This window comes from Ipomoea nil, unplaced genomic scaffold, assembly GCF_001879475.1.
Source record: "Ipomoea nil cultivar Tokyo-kokei standard unplaced genomic scaffold, Asagao_1.1 scaffold0480, whole genome shotgun sequence".
Lineage (NCBI taxonomy): Eukaryota > Viridiplantae > Streptophyta > Magnoliopsida > Solanales > Convolvulaceae > Ipomoea > Ipomoea nil.
The window spans coordinates 860,359-876,473 of record NW_017616908.1 but is presented as its reverse complement, the minus strand read 5'-3'; the positions used below and the strand labels follow the sequence as shown (position 1 = coordinate 876,473).

Sequence of the window (16,115 nt, the reverse complement as noted above, 5' to 3'; positions counted from 1 at the left end):
ACGAATCGTACTCTTGATTGGTATAAAAGTAATTAGAACCCTAGGTTGTATCGTATGATATTATTCTTGGATGATCGGGTGGGGAAATCGCATGTTTGGGTGTTGATTATGTTTAGAAAAGCATGATAGGATAAGTGTCGCTCGTTTCTCGTATTTGATCCGTTAATTGTCTACGTGTTGCCGTGAATTACGTTGTAAAGTGTCTAAGCATGGTTTCGGGTTCCACATCGGTTCCCGGGACGAAAAAGTTGTGAAAATGGTCAGTGGGGGGTAGGTGGGGGGTAGGGGACCCGCCACCTACCCACGGCCGGATTTACTGTTCCGGCAGCGGGCAGCCGGTGGGCGGGCAGCTGCCCACCTACAACCCGCTGCACGGAACAGTGTTACTGGCGGGCAGCCGGCGGGTGACCCCCACCCACCGGCTACCCGCTGGAATACCCCTCCCCCCTGGGGACCCCGGTTACCCTGTTTGATGTTTCCCCGATCCCCGTGGTGTCCCAACGGACCCCGTTTGTCGTGCCTATGTCTAGTTTGATATTTCGGGTACCGTTCGTAGGTTTATGAGTCGATTATATTGCATGCTAGTTGAATTGGTATCCCGTTGACCTAGGTGGAAGAAGTATGAACCCCGTAGGGCTATTCCTAGTTGGTGATGGATCACGCATAAGTTTATTTATACATTGTATTTCCCCTCCCAACGTGTAATGTGGGTTGCATGTGCTTGTTATGTGCTATGTGTGTGTGTTGCCCAATTCGGTAGCGATCGGATTGGGTATCCTGAACAGCGGTTCAGAAGCCGGCTACAGTCAGATGGGAATTCCTTGCTGCAGTCGGATGACGGTATCCTGGGCAGCGGTCCAGAAGCTGGTTGTAGTCAGATGGGAATTCCTGACTGCAATCAGATGACACATCCCGAACAGATGGTTCGAAGGCTGGCTGTCGTCAGATGGGAATTCCTGGCTACAGTCAGATTATACATTCTTATGAGCTGCGGTTCATTGGGAGCCAAAGCGAACGACTCCTCCGTGTGGATACGGGGCAGGGTGCTGCGGGGCCGTGTCAGAGCTATATGCGCTGACCCTCATGTATGGGCATGCGATTGGTCCTGTGGCGCCAACAAAATGTGTTATGTATTGAGATATGGAAGAGTTGTGGTTATGAGTATCTTGATGGATGTGACTGTGAGACTTATGTTGAGGACTGATTATGTTGAGCTACGATTGCTGTTTCTGCCTTGCCTCATTTGCCTTATCTATTGTGAACTGCTTATGACTGTTATAACTATTGCTTGTGTCTGGCTTTATCTGTCGAGTCATTCCCGGTTTTAAAGCTAGGGTTCGTAGGATATATCTTCATGCTCAAAATGGTTTTATATATATCCATATATATATTGCTATATGTATTGTATTTCAACGCGTTGGAGTGGGTTACCAGCATCTCTCGCTGAACAAATATATTTGGCTTTCAGGCACTGATGATTAGAGCACCGAAGCGCGCTAGAGCTGGAGCATAGTAGTAGTATAGACTCCCTTTTTGGCCTGCGTGCCATGTTATGCATTTACTTTTCAGAGGATAGTAGTTAGACTGCCTGTGCACTTGGGTTCTCTAGCCCAGGTGTGGCATAGCACCCCATACTCTTATGTTACACTTTGGGATTTATTGAGACATCACCTTTATTATGTAAGTTTTAAAATGTTTTAAAAATCTGGGGTGTTACAGTTGGTATCAGAGCCTAAGTTTGACCCTAGGAAACGACTCTTAAGGCTGGACTTTAGGGCATTAGGTTGAACTCTAGGTATTTAGAGACATAGGGCTTAGGAATCTTAGGACGCGCGGTGAGATTGTGAAACCTACACATAAAACTTCCCCACACATTCCTCTTCCCCACTTATCACTTCATAAGAAGTACAACGGACTTTAATCTAACACTCCTTTAAACCCTGACCAGAAAGGCGATCACATGGCACCAAACAGAAGACAAGCAGGGACTCCGGAACCCACCACTGACGACCCCTTAACCCAAACCCTACAGCAACTGACACAAGTCGCGCAGGCACTAAGTGATGCGGCCCTTCGCAACGTAAGGCCCCCACCACCTCCGACGAACACAAGTTCAGACATCGCCCGACAAGTTTCAAACCACCGACCTCCTACGTTCTCCGGAGAAGAAGACCCCGCGGTCCTAGAGGAGTGGATCCGGACTCTCGATAAGATTCTAGGGGTAGTAAAATGTCCGGAGGAACGCCGCGTGGAAATAGCCTCGTTCTACTTCGGACACGAGGCCGATCTCTGGTGGATCCACGAGGGACCCACCCACCGAAAAGAATCGAGGTTCAACTGGGAGAGCCTCAAGGCACGGCTGCGCGAACGGTTCTACCCAACTCACATAAAAGCATCCATGTATGAAGAGTTCCTCCACCTAAAGCAAGGAACGACCACCGTCGTAGAGTACCATAAACGGTTCCTCGAACTGGCACGCTTCGCGCCCGAACTCGTCCCCACCGAAGCGACCAAGGTAGAAAGATTCGTATCGGGCCTCAACTTCGAAGCCCGGAAGGCACTAGTGGTGAGTAGGCCCCGGACCCTCAACGAGGCTTACGGTAGTGCCGCGAACCTCTATCGAATCCAACTACTTCAACGCGGGGTTCAAGAACAAATGCGAAGAAGAAACCCCGGGAGTGGGGCACCGCCAGTGAAAAGAACAAGGAACGACGTCGGCACGAGGACGAACAACCCGAGGCCGCCCCTGGGAAACAATGAAGCGAACCCAAGGAACTTTCCGTGCCCGAGATGCAACAAAAGCCACCGCGGCAAGGACTGCACGGGCAACCCCTGGAGATGCTTCAACTGCGGGGAGGAAGGGCACAGGGCCTTCCAGTGCACCCAACCCCAAAGGCCACGTCCCACCACCACGGGCCAACACGGGGGCTACGGCGCTCCCGGAAAAGTATTCGTCATGAGCCAAACGCAAGCCGACCTCGGAAACGGAGAAGACCTGGAAGGGGAAAACCCAAACCCCGAAGACGAGGACCATACGGACCCCGCCGAAGAAAATCCCGAAAGTGAATTTTGTCTAGGATAACCATCCCCGTGTAACCATTCCCTATATCGTATCGACCACTTATTTAGTTTAATTTGCTTCGGAAACATTATGTCTACTTAGCTTAGCTATTTAGGAAGCATTATGAATAAAGATTTCGTTGATCAAAATCCAATACAAGGTAAAACACAAGTTATATCATCAACTCAACCCCTTTCCCCCACTAAAAGACGAAATAAGGAAAAGGACAAAAGGAGACCACCCCACCAAGAAATGCCTAATGTTGCCAATAGGAATTGAACTCTAGACCTCCCACTTATAAGACCAAGTCCTTAACCACTAGCCCATGTGTGTTTCTTGAAACCTTAAGGGAATACTCTCTTGTTAAACCCCTCTAAATCCCTAAAACCCACAAAATCCCCAAATCAAAAACCCTTCTTCTTCTTCTTCTTCTTCTTCCTCTTCTCCCTCTCTCCTCCCCTCTCCCACTCCTCTCACCGCCCCCCAACACCGGACCCACGAACCCACCGCCACCAGCAGCCAAGTCGCCGCCAACCGCTCAGGCCACACTCCGCCGCACGCCGCCATCACTGCCGGCGAGGACCCGCGACACCAACGCCGCCCGCCACTCGCCTGGGCGCCACCCGCTGCCACGCACTGCCCAACTCCACCCCAAGGTCGCCGCCTCCCCACGCCAAGCCACCGCCGGAGCCAAGCTCGCCGCCGCCTTCCTCGCCGACGGAGAAACCGCACCATCGACAACCCGCCGGAAAAACGCGCCGGAGCCCCCGCCGCAGACCCACCGGAAAAGTCGCCGGAAAACTCGCCGGAAAACGCTGCCGTCAAGCATGCCGAAGAAACCCCTCGGAATCCGCACCCCGGAGTGGAACAACGCCGATTACACCGTAATCGGAGGTAAAGCACTCGAACCCGACCAATTCTCTCCGGAATTGGTTGATATGCTTAGACACCAAGGACATTTAGATACGTATCTCACCATCAAAGGGGATACGTACCCCGAATTGGTGAAGGAATTCTATCAACACCTTGTAACCACCAAACGGGGTGACAAGGTAGAAATCACCACCAAAGTCCGCGGCAAAGAAATTGTGTTTTCCGAAGGCCGTTTGGCCAAACTCTTGAAATTGACCACCATAGGTGTGTCCAAGTACGACCGGAAGGGGTGGATTGACACCCAAACCACGGGATACAAGGACTATCTCGGGTACCTACTCGGGAAAGAGGATGGGTTCACCTCGGCCACCCGACCACACCGAAAATGGCTATCGGCGGAACAAAAGATATTGGTTATGATTGTAACCGATAGTCTCTTGCCCACCAATAATAAGAGCAATGATGTGGGGAGCCTGGAGTGCATCTTTGCGTATCTCCTAAAACACAAAATCAAGTTCAACCTGCCGGCCCTCATGCTAAAGCACATGGAATTCTGCAAAACAAACAACCGGCTTAGCCTACCCTACGGGATGATCCTAAGTTGGATCATGGAGAAAAAGGGGGTGGATCTAAGTCACACCGAGGTCAAAACCCCTAATGGTATGGTTTTCAATGCCCAAAACCTTCGCCGCAACGACATCTACTACACCGAGGGAGGACATTACCTCACCCTCGAAGAGATTTGCCAAAAACCCGAGGAAGAACGAAGGGAATTGGTTGACCGGTTGGACATCTCCAACAAGAAGCTCAAGCGAGCCATTCAGGATTGTGGGGGCCCGGGGGGAGATGAGGAGCAGGAGGAGGATGACGGGCCTGACCAGTCAGTACAACCACGATCAAGAAGGGACCCGAGGGACCAAGACGAGGGCTCAGTCAATGAACGCATTCTCGCGCAGCTCAATCGGCAAAACCAAATCATGGAGGAGGGGTTCTCATCCTTGATTCGCACCACACGCGCACTCGATCAGAGGGTGGCAGCAATCGAGGCCGCCTTGGGCACTCGTGGAACATCCAGTTCCAGCGCAGGAAACCGAGGTACACACAGAACTTCTCTATCACAACGCCACCGAAAGTACAGCCTACCCCGAATCCAGACAGACGTAGGGCCACATTCCTACCCAGGAGGCCGAGCTACGAGATGTCTAGGGGTGAAAGGGTGGACGATGACACCGGGCTTCGGGGACGAAGCCCCTTGTAAGGGGGAGAGAGTGTAACACCCCGTGTTACGGCCCTTAAGACCAAGTAACTAATTAATCTATGACCCATATGAAAGAATAATTTATTATGATTAAGTTGGGAAATAGGCCCACCATAGTCCGTGGACCCCCATCCCTAAAGCCCATTACCTAATCCTAGGAGGATTAAACCCCATGGCATATAAATAGAGAACTTAGAAGGCATTTAGAATTCCCACCACAATAATCTCTCACCACCCAAAGAGCTCCAAGAATTCCCGTAGGAGAAATCAAGAAATCAAGAAAGCTTAAAGAAAGATCCTTCATAGCCAAGGAATTAATTAAGGCTAAGAGGTAACCCATATCTCAACAAAACCTAGTTTCATAGTTATGATTCCGCCCTTAGGGTTTCCCCATATTATTGTGTATTAATGATTTGTGATGATTATTATGGATGATTGATGCGATGATCCCATGGGGGATCTTGATAATCTTGATATTGGGAGATTCTTGATAATTATGGTGTTCTTGATGATTATATGGGGATCTTGATGATTATATGGAATACTTGATGATTATGTGTTGTTCTTGATAGTTGTATGTTGTTCTTGATGCTTATGTGTTATTCTTACCGAATCTTGCAATTAGAAGACGAATCGTACTCTTGATTGGTATAAAAGTAATTAGAACCCTAGGTTGTATCGTATGATATTATTCTTGGATGATCGGGTGGGGAAATCGCATGTTTGGGTGTTGATTATGTTTAGAAAAGCATGATAGGATAAGTGTCGCTCGTTTCTCGTATTTGATCCGTTAATTGTCTACGTGTTGCCGTGAATTACGTTGTAAAGTGTCTAAGCATGGTTTCGGGTTCCACATCGGTTCCCGGGACGAAAAAGTTGTGAAAATGGTCAGTGGGGGGTAGGTGGCCCACCACCTACCCACGGCCGGATTTACTGTTCCGGCAGCGGGCAGCCGGCGGGCGGGCAGCTGCCCACTGGCAACCCGCTTCCCGGAACAGTGTTACCGGCGGGCAGCCGGCGGGTGACCCCCACCCACCGGCTACCCGCTGGAATAGCCCCCCCTTCGGGACCCCGGCTACCCCGTTTGATGTTTCCCCGATCCCCGTGGTGTCCCAACGGACCCCGTTTGTCGTGCCTATGTCTAGTTTGATATTTCGGGTACCGTTCGTAGGTTTATGAGTCGATTATATTGCATGCTAGTTGAATCGGTATCCCGTTGACCTAGGTGGAAGAAGTATGAACCCCGTAGGGCTATTCCTAGTTGGTGATGGATCACGCATAAGTTTATTTATACATTGTATTTCCCCTCCCAACGTGTAATGTGGGTTGCATGTGCTTGTTATGTGCTATGTGTGTGTGTTGCCCAATTCGGTAGCGATCGGATTGGGTATCCTGAACAGCGGTTCAGAAGCCGGCTACAGTCAGATGGGAATTCCTGGCTGCAGTCGGATGACGGTATCCTGGGCAGCGGTCCAGAAGCTGGTTGTAGTCAGATGGGAATTCCTGACTGCAATCAGATGACACATCCCGAACAGAGGGTTCGGAAGCTGGCTGTAGTCAGATGGGAATTCCTGGCTACAGTCAGATTACACATTCTTATGAGCTGCGGTTCATTTGGAGCCAAAGCGAACGACTCCTCCGTGTGGATACGGGGCAGGGTGCTGCGGGGCCGTGTCATAGCTATATGCGCTGACCCTCATGTATGGGCATGCGATTGGTCCTGTGGCGCCAACAAAATGTGCTATGTATTGAGATATGGAAGAGTTGTGGTTATGAGTATCTTGATGGATGTGACTGTGAGACTTATGTTGAGGACTGATTATGTTGAGCTACGATTGTTGTTTCTGCCTTGCCTCATTTGCCTTATCTATTGTGAACTGCTTATGACTGTTATAACTATTGCTTGTGTCTGGCTTTATCTGTCGAGTCATTCCCGGTTTTAAAGCTAGGGTTCGTAGGATATATCTTCATGCTCAAAATGGTTTTATATATATCCATATATATATTGCTATATGTATTGTATTTCAACGCGTTGGAGTGGGTTACCAGCATCTCTCGCTGAACAGATATATTTGGCTTTCAGGCACTGATGATTAGAGCACCGGAGCGCGCTAGAGCTGGAGCATAGTAGTAGTATAGACTCCCTTTTTGGCCTGCGTGCCATGTTATGCATTTACTTTTCAGATGACAGTAGTTAGACTGCCTGTGCACTTGGGTTCTCTAGCCCAGGTGTGGCATAGCACCCCATACTCTTATGTTACACTTTGGGATTTATTGAGACATCACCTTTATTATGTAAGTTTTTAAATGTTTTAAAAATCTGGGGTGTTACAGTGGCGACGACCGTGTGCTATCGACGTTGCGTGGCAGCGGGCTGCTGCCGGGTGCGTGGTGGGCGACCGGTGGCTGGCCGGCGGTTGTGGTGGTGGCGTGTGGAGGGGGCGCCGCTGGTGGGTTGCGGTGGCGGGTGAGTGCCGGTCGAGGGAGATGGGTGGTGGTGTGACGGGTTCGTGGTGGTGGCGGCCTTGGTTGGGAGGGGAGAAGAGGGGATTGGGTGATTTGGGGAAGAAGGATAAGGGTTTTTGATTTGGGGATTTCATGGGTTTTAAGGACTTGTAGGGCTTTAGCAAGGGAGTGTTCCCTTGAGGTTTCAAGAAACACCCATAGCCTAGTGGTTAAGAACTTAATCTTATAAATGGGAGGTCTAGAGTTCAATCTCCATTGATAACATTAGGTATTCCTTGATGGTGTGGTCCTTGTTTTCTTTTAGTGGGGGAAGGGTTGGGTTGATGGTATGACTTGCCTTTTACAAGGGGTTTGACGGCTTATCCTAAATAGAATTCGTTCTCTTGATTTTCTTCTGCGGGGTTTGCATGGTCCTCGTCTTCCGGGGTTGGGTTCCCCCCTTCGAGGTCATCCTCGTTCCCGAGGTCGGCCTGAGTGCGGCTCATGACAAATATTTTCCCGGGAGCGCCGTAGTTTCCTTGGCGGCCGGTGCCCCCGTGTTGATCCACGGTAGTGGGGCGTGGTCTTTGGGGCTGAGTGCACTGGAAGGCCTTGTGCCCTTCTTCTCCGCAGTTGAAGCATTGCCAGGGGTTGCCCATGCAATCCTTGCCTCTATGCCTTTTGTTGCATTTCGGGCAAGGGAAGCTTCTTGTGTTAGTTTCATTGTTCCTTAGGGGTGGCCTTTGACTGGTCGGGTTGCTCGGTCTCGTGCCGGTGTCGTTTCTCGTTCTATTTATCGGTGGTGCTCCACCCCCGGTGTTTCTCTTTCGTATTTGTTCCTGAACCCCACGTTGGAGTAATTGGATTCGATAGAGATTTGCGGCACTGGCGTAAGCCTCGTTGAGGGTCCGAGGCCTGCTTACCACTAGTGCCTTTCGGGCTTCGAAGTTGAGGCCCGGTATGAATCTTTCTATTTTGGTTACCTCGGTGGGGTCTAGTTCTGGTGCGAAGCGTGCTAGTTCGAGGAATCATTTATGGTATTCCATGACGGTGGCTGTCCCCTGTTTCAGATGGAGAAACTCTTCGTACATGGATGGCTTTACGTGTGTCGGATAGAATCGTTCTCGTAGCCGTGCCTTGAGGCTTTCCCAGTTGAACCCTGGTTCTTGCCGGTAAGCTGCCCGCCCGCCGGCGTTGCCCGAATTGGCCGCGGGTAGGTGGCGGGTCCCCTACCCCCACCTAACCCCCACTGACTCTTTCATCACAGAAAACGCCCCGGGAACCATTGTGGAACCCGAAACCATGCTTAGACACTTTCAAATGCAATTGACGACAACACGTAAACAATTAACGGATCCAAAAGTAAGAACATACGGCACATAACCTATCATTCTTTTCTAAACATAATTAACACCCAACATGTGAATTCCCACCCAATACAACAAGAATAATATCATCCGATACAACCTAGGGTTCTAATCACTTTTAAATCAACAAGAACATAATTCATCTTCTAATATCAAGATTCGGTAAGAATACCACATAAACATCAAGAACATCATACAATTATCAAGAATATCATATAATCATCAAGAACGCCACATAATCATCAAGAACACCATAATTATCAAGAACCTCTCATCATCAAGATCATCGTGATCACCCATGGAATCATCACACCAATCATCAATAATAATATCACAGATCATCAATACACAATAATATGGGAAAATCCTAAGAGGGGAAGCATAGCTATGAAAATAGGTTTTGTTGAGACATGGGTTACCTATTAGCCTTAATTAATTCCTTGGCTATGAATGATCTTTCTTTATGCTTTCTTGATTTCTCCTAAGGGAATTCTTGGAACTCTTTGGATGGTGAGAGATTATTGTGGTGGGAATTCTAGGTGCCTCCTAGGTTCCCTATTTATATATCTAAGGGTCTTATTTAGGGTCTAATCCTTTTAGGACTAGGAGTTGGGTTTAGGGATGAGGGCCGACGGACTATGGTGGGCCTTTTTCCCTAATTTATTGTTATAATTTATTCTTTCTCTTGGGCTATGGGTTAGTTAATTAATTGGTTTTAGGGGTCGTAACACGGGGTGTTACAGTAGTAATGTAGATTTGGAATGATTACCAATATTGATGTTTGGTTATGTATGACTATATAATGGGAATACAAATTTTAAAAATACAAAAAAAAAAAAAAAAAAAAAAAAAAAAAAAAAGTGATCGTAATATAATGACATCCAAAATACCAATATGAACAAGAAAAAAAAAATCTTCAAGCAAACACTAATTATAACTTTAATTATTATTACTAGTGTGTAAACCCATTAACCTAACACATCCAAAATTATGACAATGCCGTGTCACCATCTTCAAGCAATTTTAAAACAATGCAAGTTTGGCATACACGTATGTACGTGGCAAAAAGTAGGAATATTGGGTACCCAAATTGGATTCCCCATTAGATATTGGAATAAGCATGGTCTGCGTGCCAAATTAAAGGCACAATTATGAGAAATACATTGGGTGAGCATGCCCATCAGTTGCGGCAATTTATATCGTGGGACAGGATCTACATAACATTGTGGACTCTAGATCAAAATGATATGGTTTGATGTTTAATCTTTAATAGATTCCGTAACTTTTCATTTTTAATATTTTAATAAAAAATTTATTTTATTTTAGGTATTAACAAATTCTTACGTTTAATATACTGAATTGCGTAATGTGAGGCGTACAGACACTGCTGAAAATTATGGAATTTCCGATCACATGAAAGTGATATTAAATCAAGTCGGAAGCCTTGTTCCGACCACTTTTGGTATTCGGAAAAACCTTTGTTGCTATTTCCGACCACTTTTTGCTTTCAAACTTGATTTAAGATCACTTTCAGGTGGTCAGAAATTTCATAATTTCCAGCAGTGAGAAACACATAACACGAGATCAATTATATCGTGCACCAGGGCGCACAATGCATTGTGCCCTAAAACTCTCTTATTTCGTATGTACATAATGGTATAGTAGAATACACATAAACTCTTAACTCTTAACATAATACACATGAACTCTTAACGTGATACACATAAACTCTTAATATAATATTGTAAACAAAGAAAATTGAATAAATATATTAATATTCAAAATTCTAGTTTACATTGAGTATCAAATGCGGTGTGGGTACAAGTCTCTGGATGGTTCTCTGATTCTTCAATTTGATGTCTTGAACACTCCACCATTGAAGGGCCTCCGGGTTTCAAGAGGCTTGATCTTCAAAGAAGGGCTTGTATATATAGCTTAGTTTGTTCTTCTTGAAGGGCCTCCGGGTTCAAATGGCTTGATCTTCAATGAAGGTTTGGATCAACAGGCATGATTAGATTGGAGGAGGGGTTTTTACCTTCAGGATCACATTTTCATTGTGATCTCTGAATAATATATATTTCTAGATGTTTACATGATTTTTCCTTGGATTTGTCTGATTACATAGAAATGAGAGCTCCTATTTATAGTTGGATAAAAGAGTTTTGATAAGCTCAAACTCTTTTGATATTATCTAATTAAACGAATTAGATAATATCAATATTATCCAAAATATTTTAAATATATTCAAATATACTAATATTGATAAATAATCCATATTTATCAAAATTTAAGTGTCTGCAAATGCCCCTCGAGACTTGCTTGTATGCCACTTGAGAGCATATAACACTCGAAAGCATGTAGTGCAAGAAAGTCTCGACACTAGAACTTAAAGATATAAGACTGTTTCAACTCGTGCCAAGGAGCCTTGAAAGATATGAGGCCTTTTCAATTCGTGCCAAGGAGTATCATTTAGCCTCCTCCATTTCAAATTTCATATGGGGTTTGCCCCCATACCGGTTGAAAGTGCCTATGAAGAGATGAGAGGCAGAGCTGTCCCACTGGGCGTGCCAATTTGTAAACAAAGAAAATTGAATAAATATATTAATATTCAAAATTCTAGTTTACATTGAGTATCAAATGCGGTGTGGGTACAAGTATCTGGATGGTCCTCTGATTCTTCAATTTGATGTCTTGAACACTCCACCATTGAAGAGGCTCCGGGTTTCAAGTGGCTTGATCTTCAAAGAAGGGCTTGTATATATAGCTTAGCTTGTTCTTCTTGAAGGGCCTCCGGGTTCAAATGGCTTGATCTTCAATGAAGGTTTGGATCAACAGACATGATTAGATTGGAGGAGGGGCTTTTACCTTCAGGATCACATTTTCATTGTGATATCTGAATAATATATATTTCTAGATGTTTACATGATTTTTCCTTGGATTTGTCTAATTACATAGAAATGAGAGCTCCTATTTATAGTTGGATAAAAGAGTTTCGATAAGGTCAAACTCTTTTGATATTATCTAATTAAACAAATTAGATAATATCAATATTATCCAAAATATTTTAAATATATTCAAATATACTAATATTGATAAATAATCCATATTTATCAAAATTTAAGTGTCTACAAATATACATAAATTCTTAACATAATACACATAAACTCGGCAGAATATAATTTGCCACACAAGAAATATACACCTGTTTTTTATTTTTACATTGGGTAGAATTCTATTTACTGACTTTTAATTGAGTATCCGCTTCCCTCCATTTCCTGCTAGGATTGGAAATCCTGCCCGGCCCATCTGTTGCGTGGCAAAGTTTTGATAAATCTTAGTTACCATTTTTCGAAGGCACGACGGGTATACATGGAAATTAAACTCTTTGCTGCATGCAAATATGGCAAATATGGAAGGGATCAGCTGTATGCACGTGGTATCACATGCATGGGGATAAAAATGAGGAATACACAAAGCGCTATATTTCGGCGGAGCCATATGTTCTTCTATGCGTGGAATGGCGTGGATATGGAGATGATCTGGAAAACCCCAGAGGAAGAGGAGATCCGTTCAACTATACGATCGGACCACCGGACCCCTCCAGACAAGACCACTCAATGAATTATAGACGACTTTTCAAACTGAAACTCTCTTTAAGTATTGAATTATTTTTAATTTAGTAATTGACTTTTAAAGCTATCAGATTTAGTCCTTAAGTATTGAATCATTTCTAATTGTAATCCACCATTAACTTTTTTCATGTGTGAATCATTAACATTGAGAGTAAAATTGGAAAGTCATAATCATTGCACCAATTGTTTCTCACATGTAGGAAATAAAGCTCTAATTTTTTTACTATAGTAGTAATAATTTCACCCTCAATTTTAACCGTTCGTACATGGAAGCGTACAATGAATTACAATTGAAAATGATTCAATACGCAATGACTAAATTCGCTAACTTTAAAAGTCAATGACAAAAATTAAAAATGAGTGATAACCAGAGGACAAAATCTGAAATTAATTCTATATATTTTCCTTTATAAATTCATGTAAATAATGCTTAAGGAACAAAAATAATTTTATAGCTAATTAATTTTTTTCAAAATGATTAAGAGAGACGAAATAATAAAAGACCAATAATAAAGTAAAAAAAAAAAAAAAAAAGACAATACTTTTTAAGGCAAAAGCATATTTTGATTCTCTTCAACCAAACGTTACTGCAAATGAATTTTGCACTGAGCTTATCAGTTTCAAATTTGTTAGACTAAAATATTTTAGCCATAATCTTAAAGTATATCAGTTTAATCGAACCAATACATCAATTTCGAGTTAAGATTGACATCCCTACCTACAATTGTCATGGACAAACACCCACTTTTTAATGTGGCAAAGTGTCAAATCACAAACGTGTAATAACTATCGAGACATGCAATTATATATCACATCACAAATATGCAATTGTCAAATCATAGAGTGGCTATATATTTAAGTTGTAAATGTATAGGTATGTAGCATGATTCATAAACACATCCACATTGTCTTGGTAACAGGAACCAAGTTACTCAACCGGCTAAAAATGCTCGTCCAATGAGTGAATTGCAAATTTTTTTTTTGTTAGATAGCTTAATATCATTTTGCAGCATAGCTAAATGGCCCCTCTTATTCGTTGCTCTATTAATGGCAATTCACCTGCATACATTTCCACTATTTTGTTTTCCTCTTAAGCCATTCCATCAACAGATTGAGGACATTCTTCCGTTTGGATCCTCATAACATCTCTATAAGATTTACTATCCAGCTTTCGACTATAGAATCCTCTGTAATAATCTGCAACTCCCACGTTCCTGAACTTGGCTGGATTTTGAGGGTTGATCAAACTTGGAACAGGACCCAATTCTGCCTCAAGTCTGGGGCTCAGAAATGTCCCAACCGAAAGCCTTTCCTTTTCCGAGTTTACTACTGCTCGATGCTCAACACTTTTGTAAATTCCATTTGTCAGTATCTGCAAATAAATAAACCAAAGAAAACTAAATAATCTTTCATTGATTTCCAGTCCTGAAAATAATATTTGATCGAATTCGTGAATAACCTCTAGAATATCCCCGATGTTGATGACGAAGGCGCCATGGATGGGTTTAACAGGAATCCACATGCCTTCTTTCTTGATCTGGAGGCCTTCCATTTCATTGAGTTGGAGCAGGATTGTAAGCCCGACAGCATCTGAGTGAGGATAAAGTCCTATGACATTGTCGGGTTGGGGACAACGCGGATATTGATTCATCCTCATAGACTGCATCCCTTCCTCGAACAATCCTCGTACATGTTCCTGATCAATCCCCAGAGCTTTTGCTAAGTAATCAATGATTGTTAGGGCCAGATTTCTCAGTTCCTCTGCATATATTTCCATTGTTTCTCTGCATGCATGTAACTCACAATTATTTCTAGCTTAATAAAAGACTCTGAGAAGCTAAGGGGGGATCAGAAAACACAGTCACACGGATCAGACCTGAATGGCAAAGGGATATTTGGGAATAGATTTGGTTTCCTCAAGTAAGTTGGGGAAGTGATGATATAAAACATGTCACACCAGTCAAGTTTTTGCTCATCAGAATGCACAAAAGCTTGTCCGAAGCCTTGAAGATCCCCAGCCTCTTGCCAAAACTTCTTCTTCTCTTCCATTGGGAGATTGAGGAAATCTTTTGTATCAGTTTTCACTTTTTCAATCAATGAAGAACTCACTCCATGGTTTATTAGCTGCAACGTATAGTAACACAAATATTTAGATCTTGGTTACTAATTGAAAATCTTTTTCAATTTTCAAAAAACTAGAGAAATTAAAGAACAGAAAACAACAGATTAGTATTCTCAACATCTAGTTTAAAAGCAAAGATGGTTACTTAGAAACCAATCTACACATAGGGACGCAACCAGAGGCGAGCAGCAGTTGCCCCCCTCCTCCATCCCACCCCTAGAATTCTATTACATATACTTCCATAATTTTACTCTCTGTGACAGGCATTAATAAGCTACTTTTCTCATGTGGGTCTCAGTAGAAGTGTTTAAATCAGAATTTTGAGTATGAGAGTAGAGAATGAGAGTCCACTTAGTATTTTCCATAGAAAATAGTTACAAAATATTAAAGTGGCTTAGTTGGTAATAGGTGGTTGGTATACCTGAAAAAACCCCCATTCTTTGCATGCAAAATCCAGCTTCTTCAGCTCATCATCGCATTCTCCTTGGAGCAAGTTTGCCATGTTGATCACCGGAATTTCTTTCTGCGCCGCTGCCGGAGGGTCCAGGTCATGACGAAGGTATCGTGGAGGAACGGTTTCCGGCGATTCTTTGGCCAATTCTTTAACGCTAGGTACTAGCATAGATCCTCCAAGTTTAGCTAATATACTTCTATCCATGATATGATGCCCAACTCAAGTTTAGTGTAAACTACTTATTCTGTAGCAGTTCCAAAATATATATAATGGATAGGCTTACAATATTAATTTCAACTTCACGCGGTACAAAGTGGCATATATATAAACCCACGACTCCCACGAGAGTCACGCGGTACAAAGTGGAACAACAAAATCATGCGAAATTCCTTTGCCAACAATCAGATACAAATCATTGGATACATCGACCTCGGTCTAGTAAAGTGAATGATATGATTGTGACAGCGCTCAAATAAAAACTCTAATTAAATACATCACAAATTAACTCAAGAATGGAGTCAACTTCAGTATTACTTTACAATTTTGTGTTGAGTAGATGTGAATGATTGTGAAACCATACCCTTTATGTCTTTAAACAAAATTCGTTATTTTATAAAGAGACAATACTTTAACGACTTTAAAAAATTGTTATTATTTTTGAGATCATATTATATTTATTTTCAAAGATAATGGTTTTAACCAATCCGTTGTCGTTGATGTGTTGTCTTTCAGCGCGAAATATGATATTATAAATAGACATAATTTCAACTATCATGGCTCTGTTTGGCAAACCTAGCTGAAAAGCTAGAAGCTAGGAGCTGAAAGCAGAAAAGGAGCTGAAAGCTGAAAAACTATAAGCTCGGAGTTGAAAACTGAAGAGTTGTTAAGCTAGCTGTTATGATT

At 43.5% G+C, this 16,115-nt stretch overlaps 1 protein-coding gene across 1 annotated transcript; it reads right to left on the bottom strand.

Moving 5' to 3' along the window:
• Window positions 1-13,545: 13,545 nt before the first annotated feature.
• LOC109173335 (protein SRG1-like) lies at window positions 13,546-15,486 on the bottom strand. Its single transcript, XM_019322574.1, has 4 exons — window positions 15,180-15,486; window positions 14,513-14,760; window positions 14,096-14,420; window positions 13,546-14,008 (listed from the first exon to the last, which is right to left on the bottom strand). The coding sequence occupies exons 1-4, from the start codon at window positions 15,414-15,416 to the stop codon at window positions 13,727-13,729; spliced, it is 1,092 nt and encodes a 363-aa protein (XP_019178119.1). The 5' UTR covers window positions 15,417-15,486; the 3' UTR covers window positions 13,546-13,726.
• Between the last annotated feature and the right edge of the window lie 629 nt (window positions 15,487-16,115).

Bases quoted from the DNA above. Each gene is read 5' to 3' on its own strand.
- LOC109173335 (XM_019322574.1), bottom strand. From the start codon at position 15,416: ATGGATAGAAGTATATTAGCTAAACTTGGAGGATCTATGCTAGTACCT. The intron at 14,421-14,512 runs GTCTGATCCGTG...ACATGCATGCAG, and splicing joins AATATCCCTTTGCCATTCAG to AGAAACAATGGAAATATATG. The intron at 14,009-14,095 runs GTTATTCACGAA...ATTTATTTGCAG, and splicing joins ACATCGGGGATATTCTAGAG to ATACTGACAAATGGAATTTA.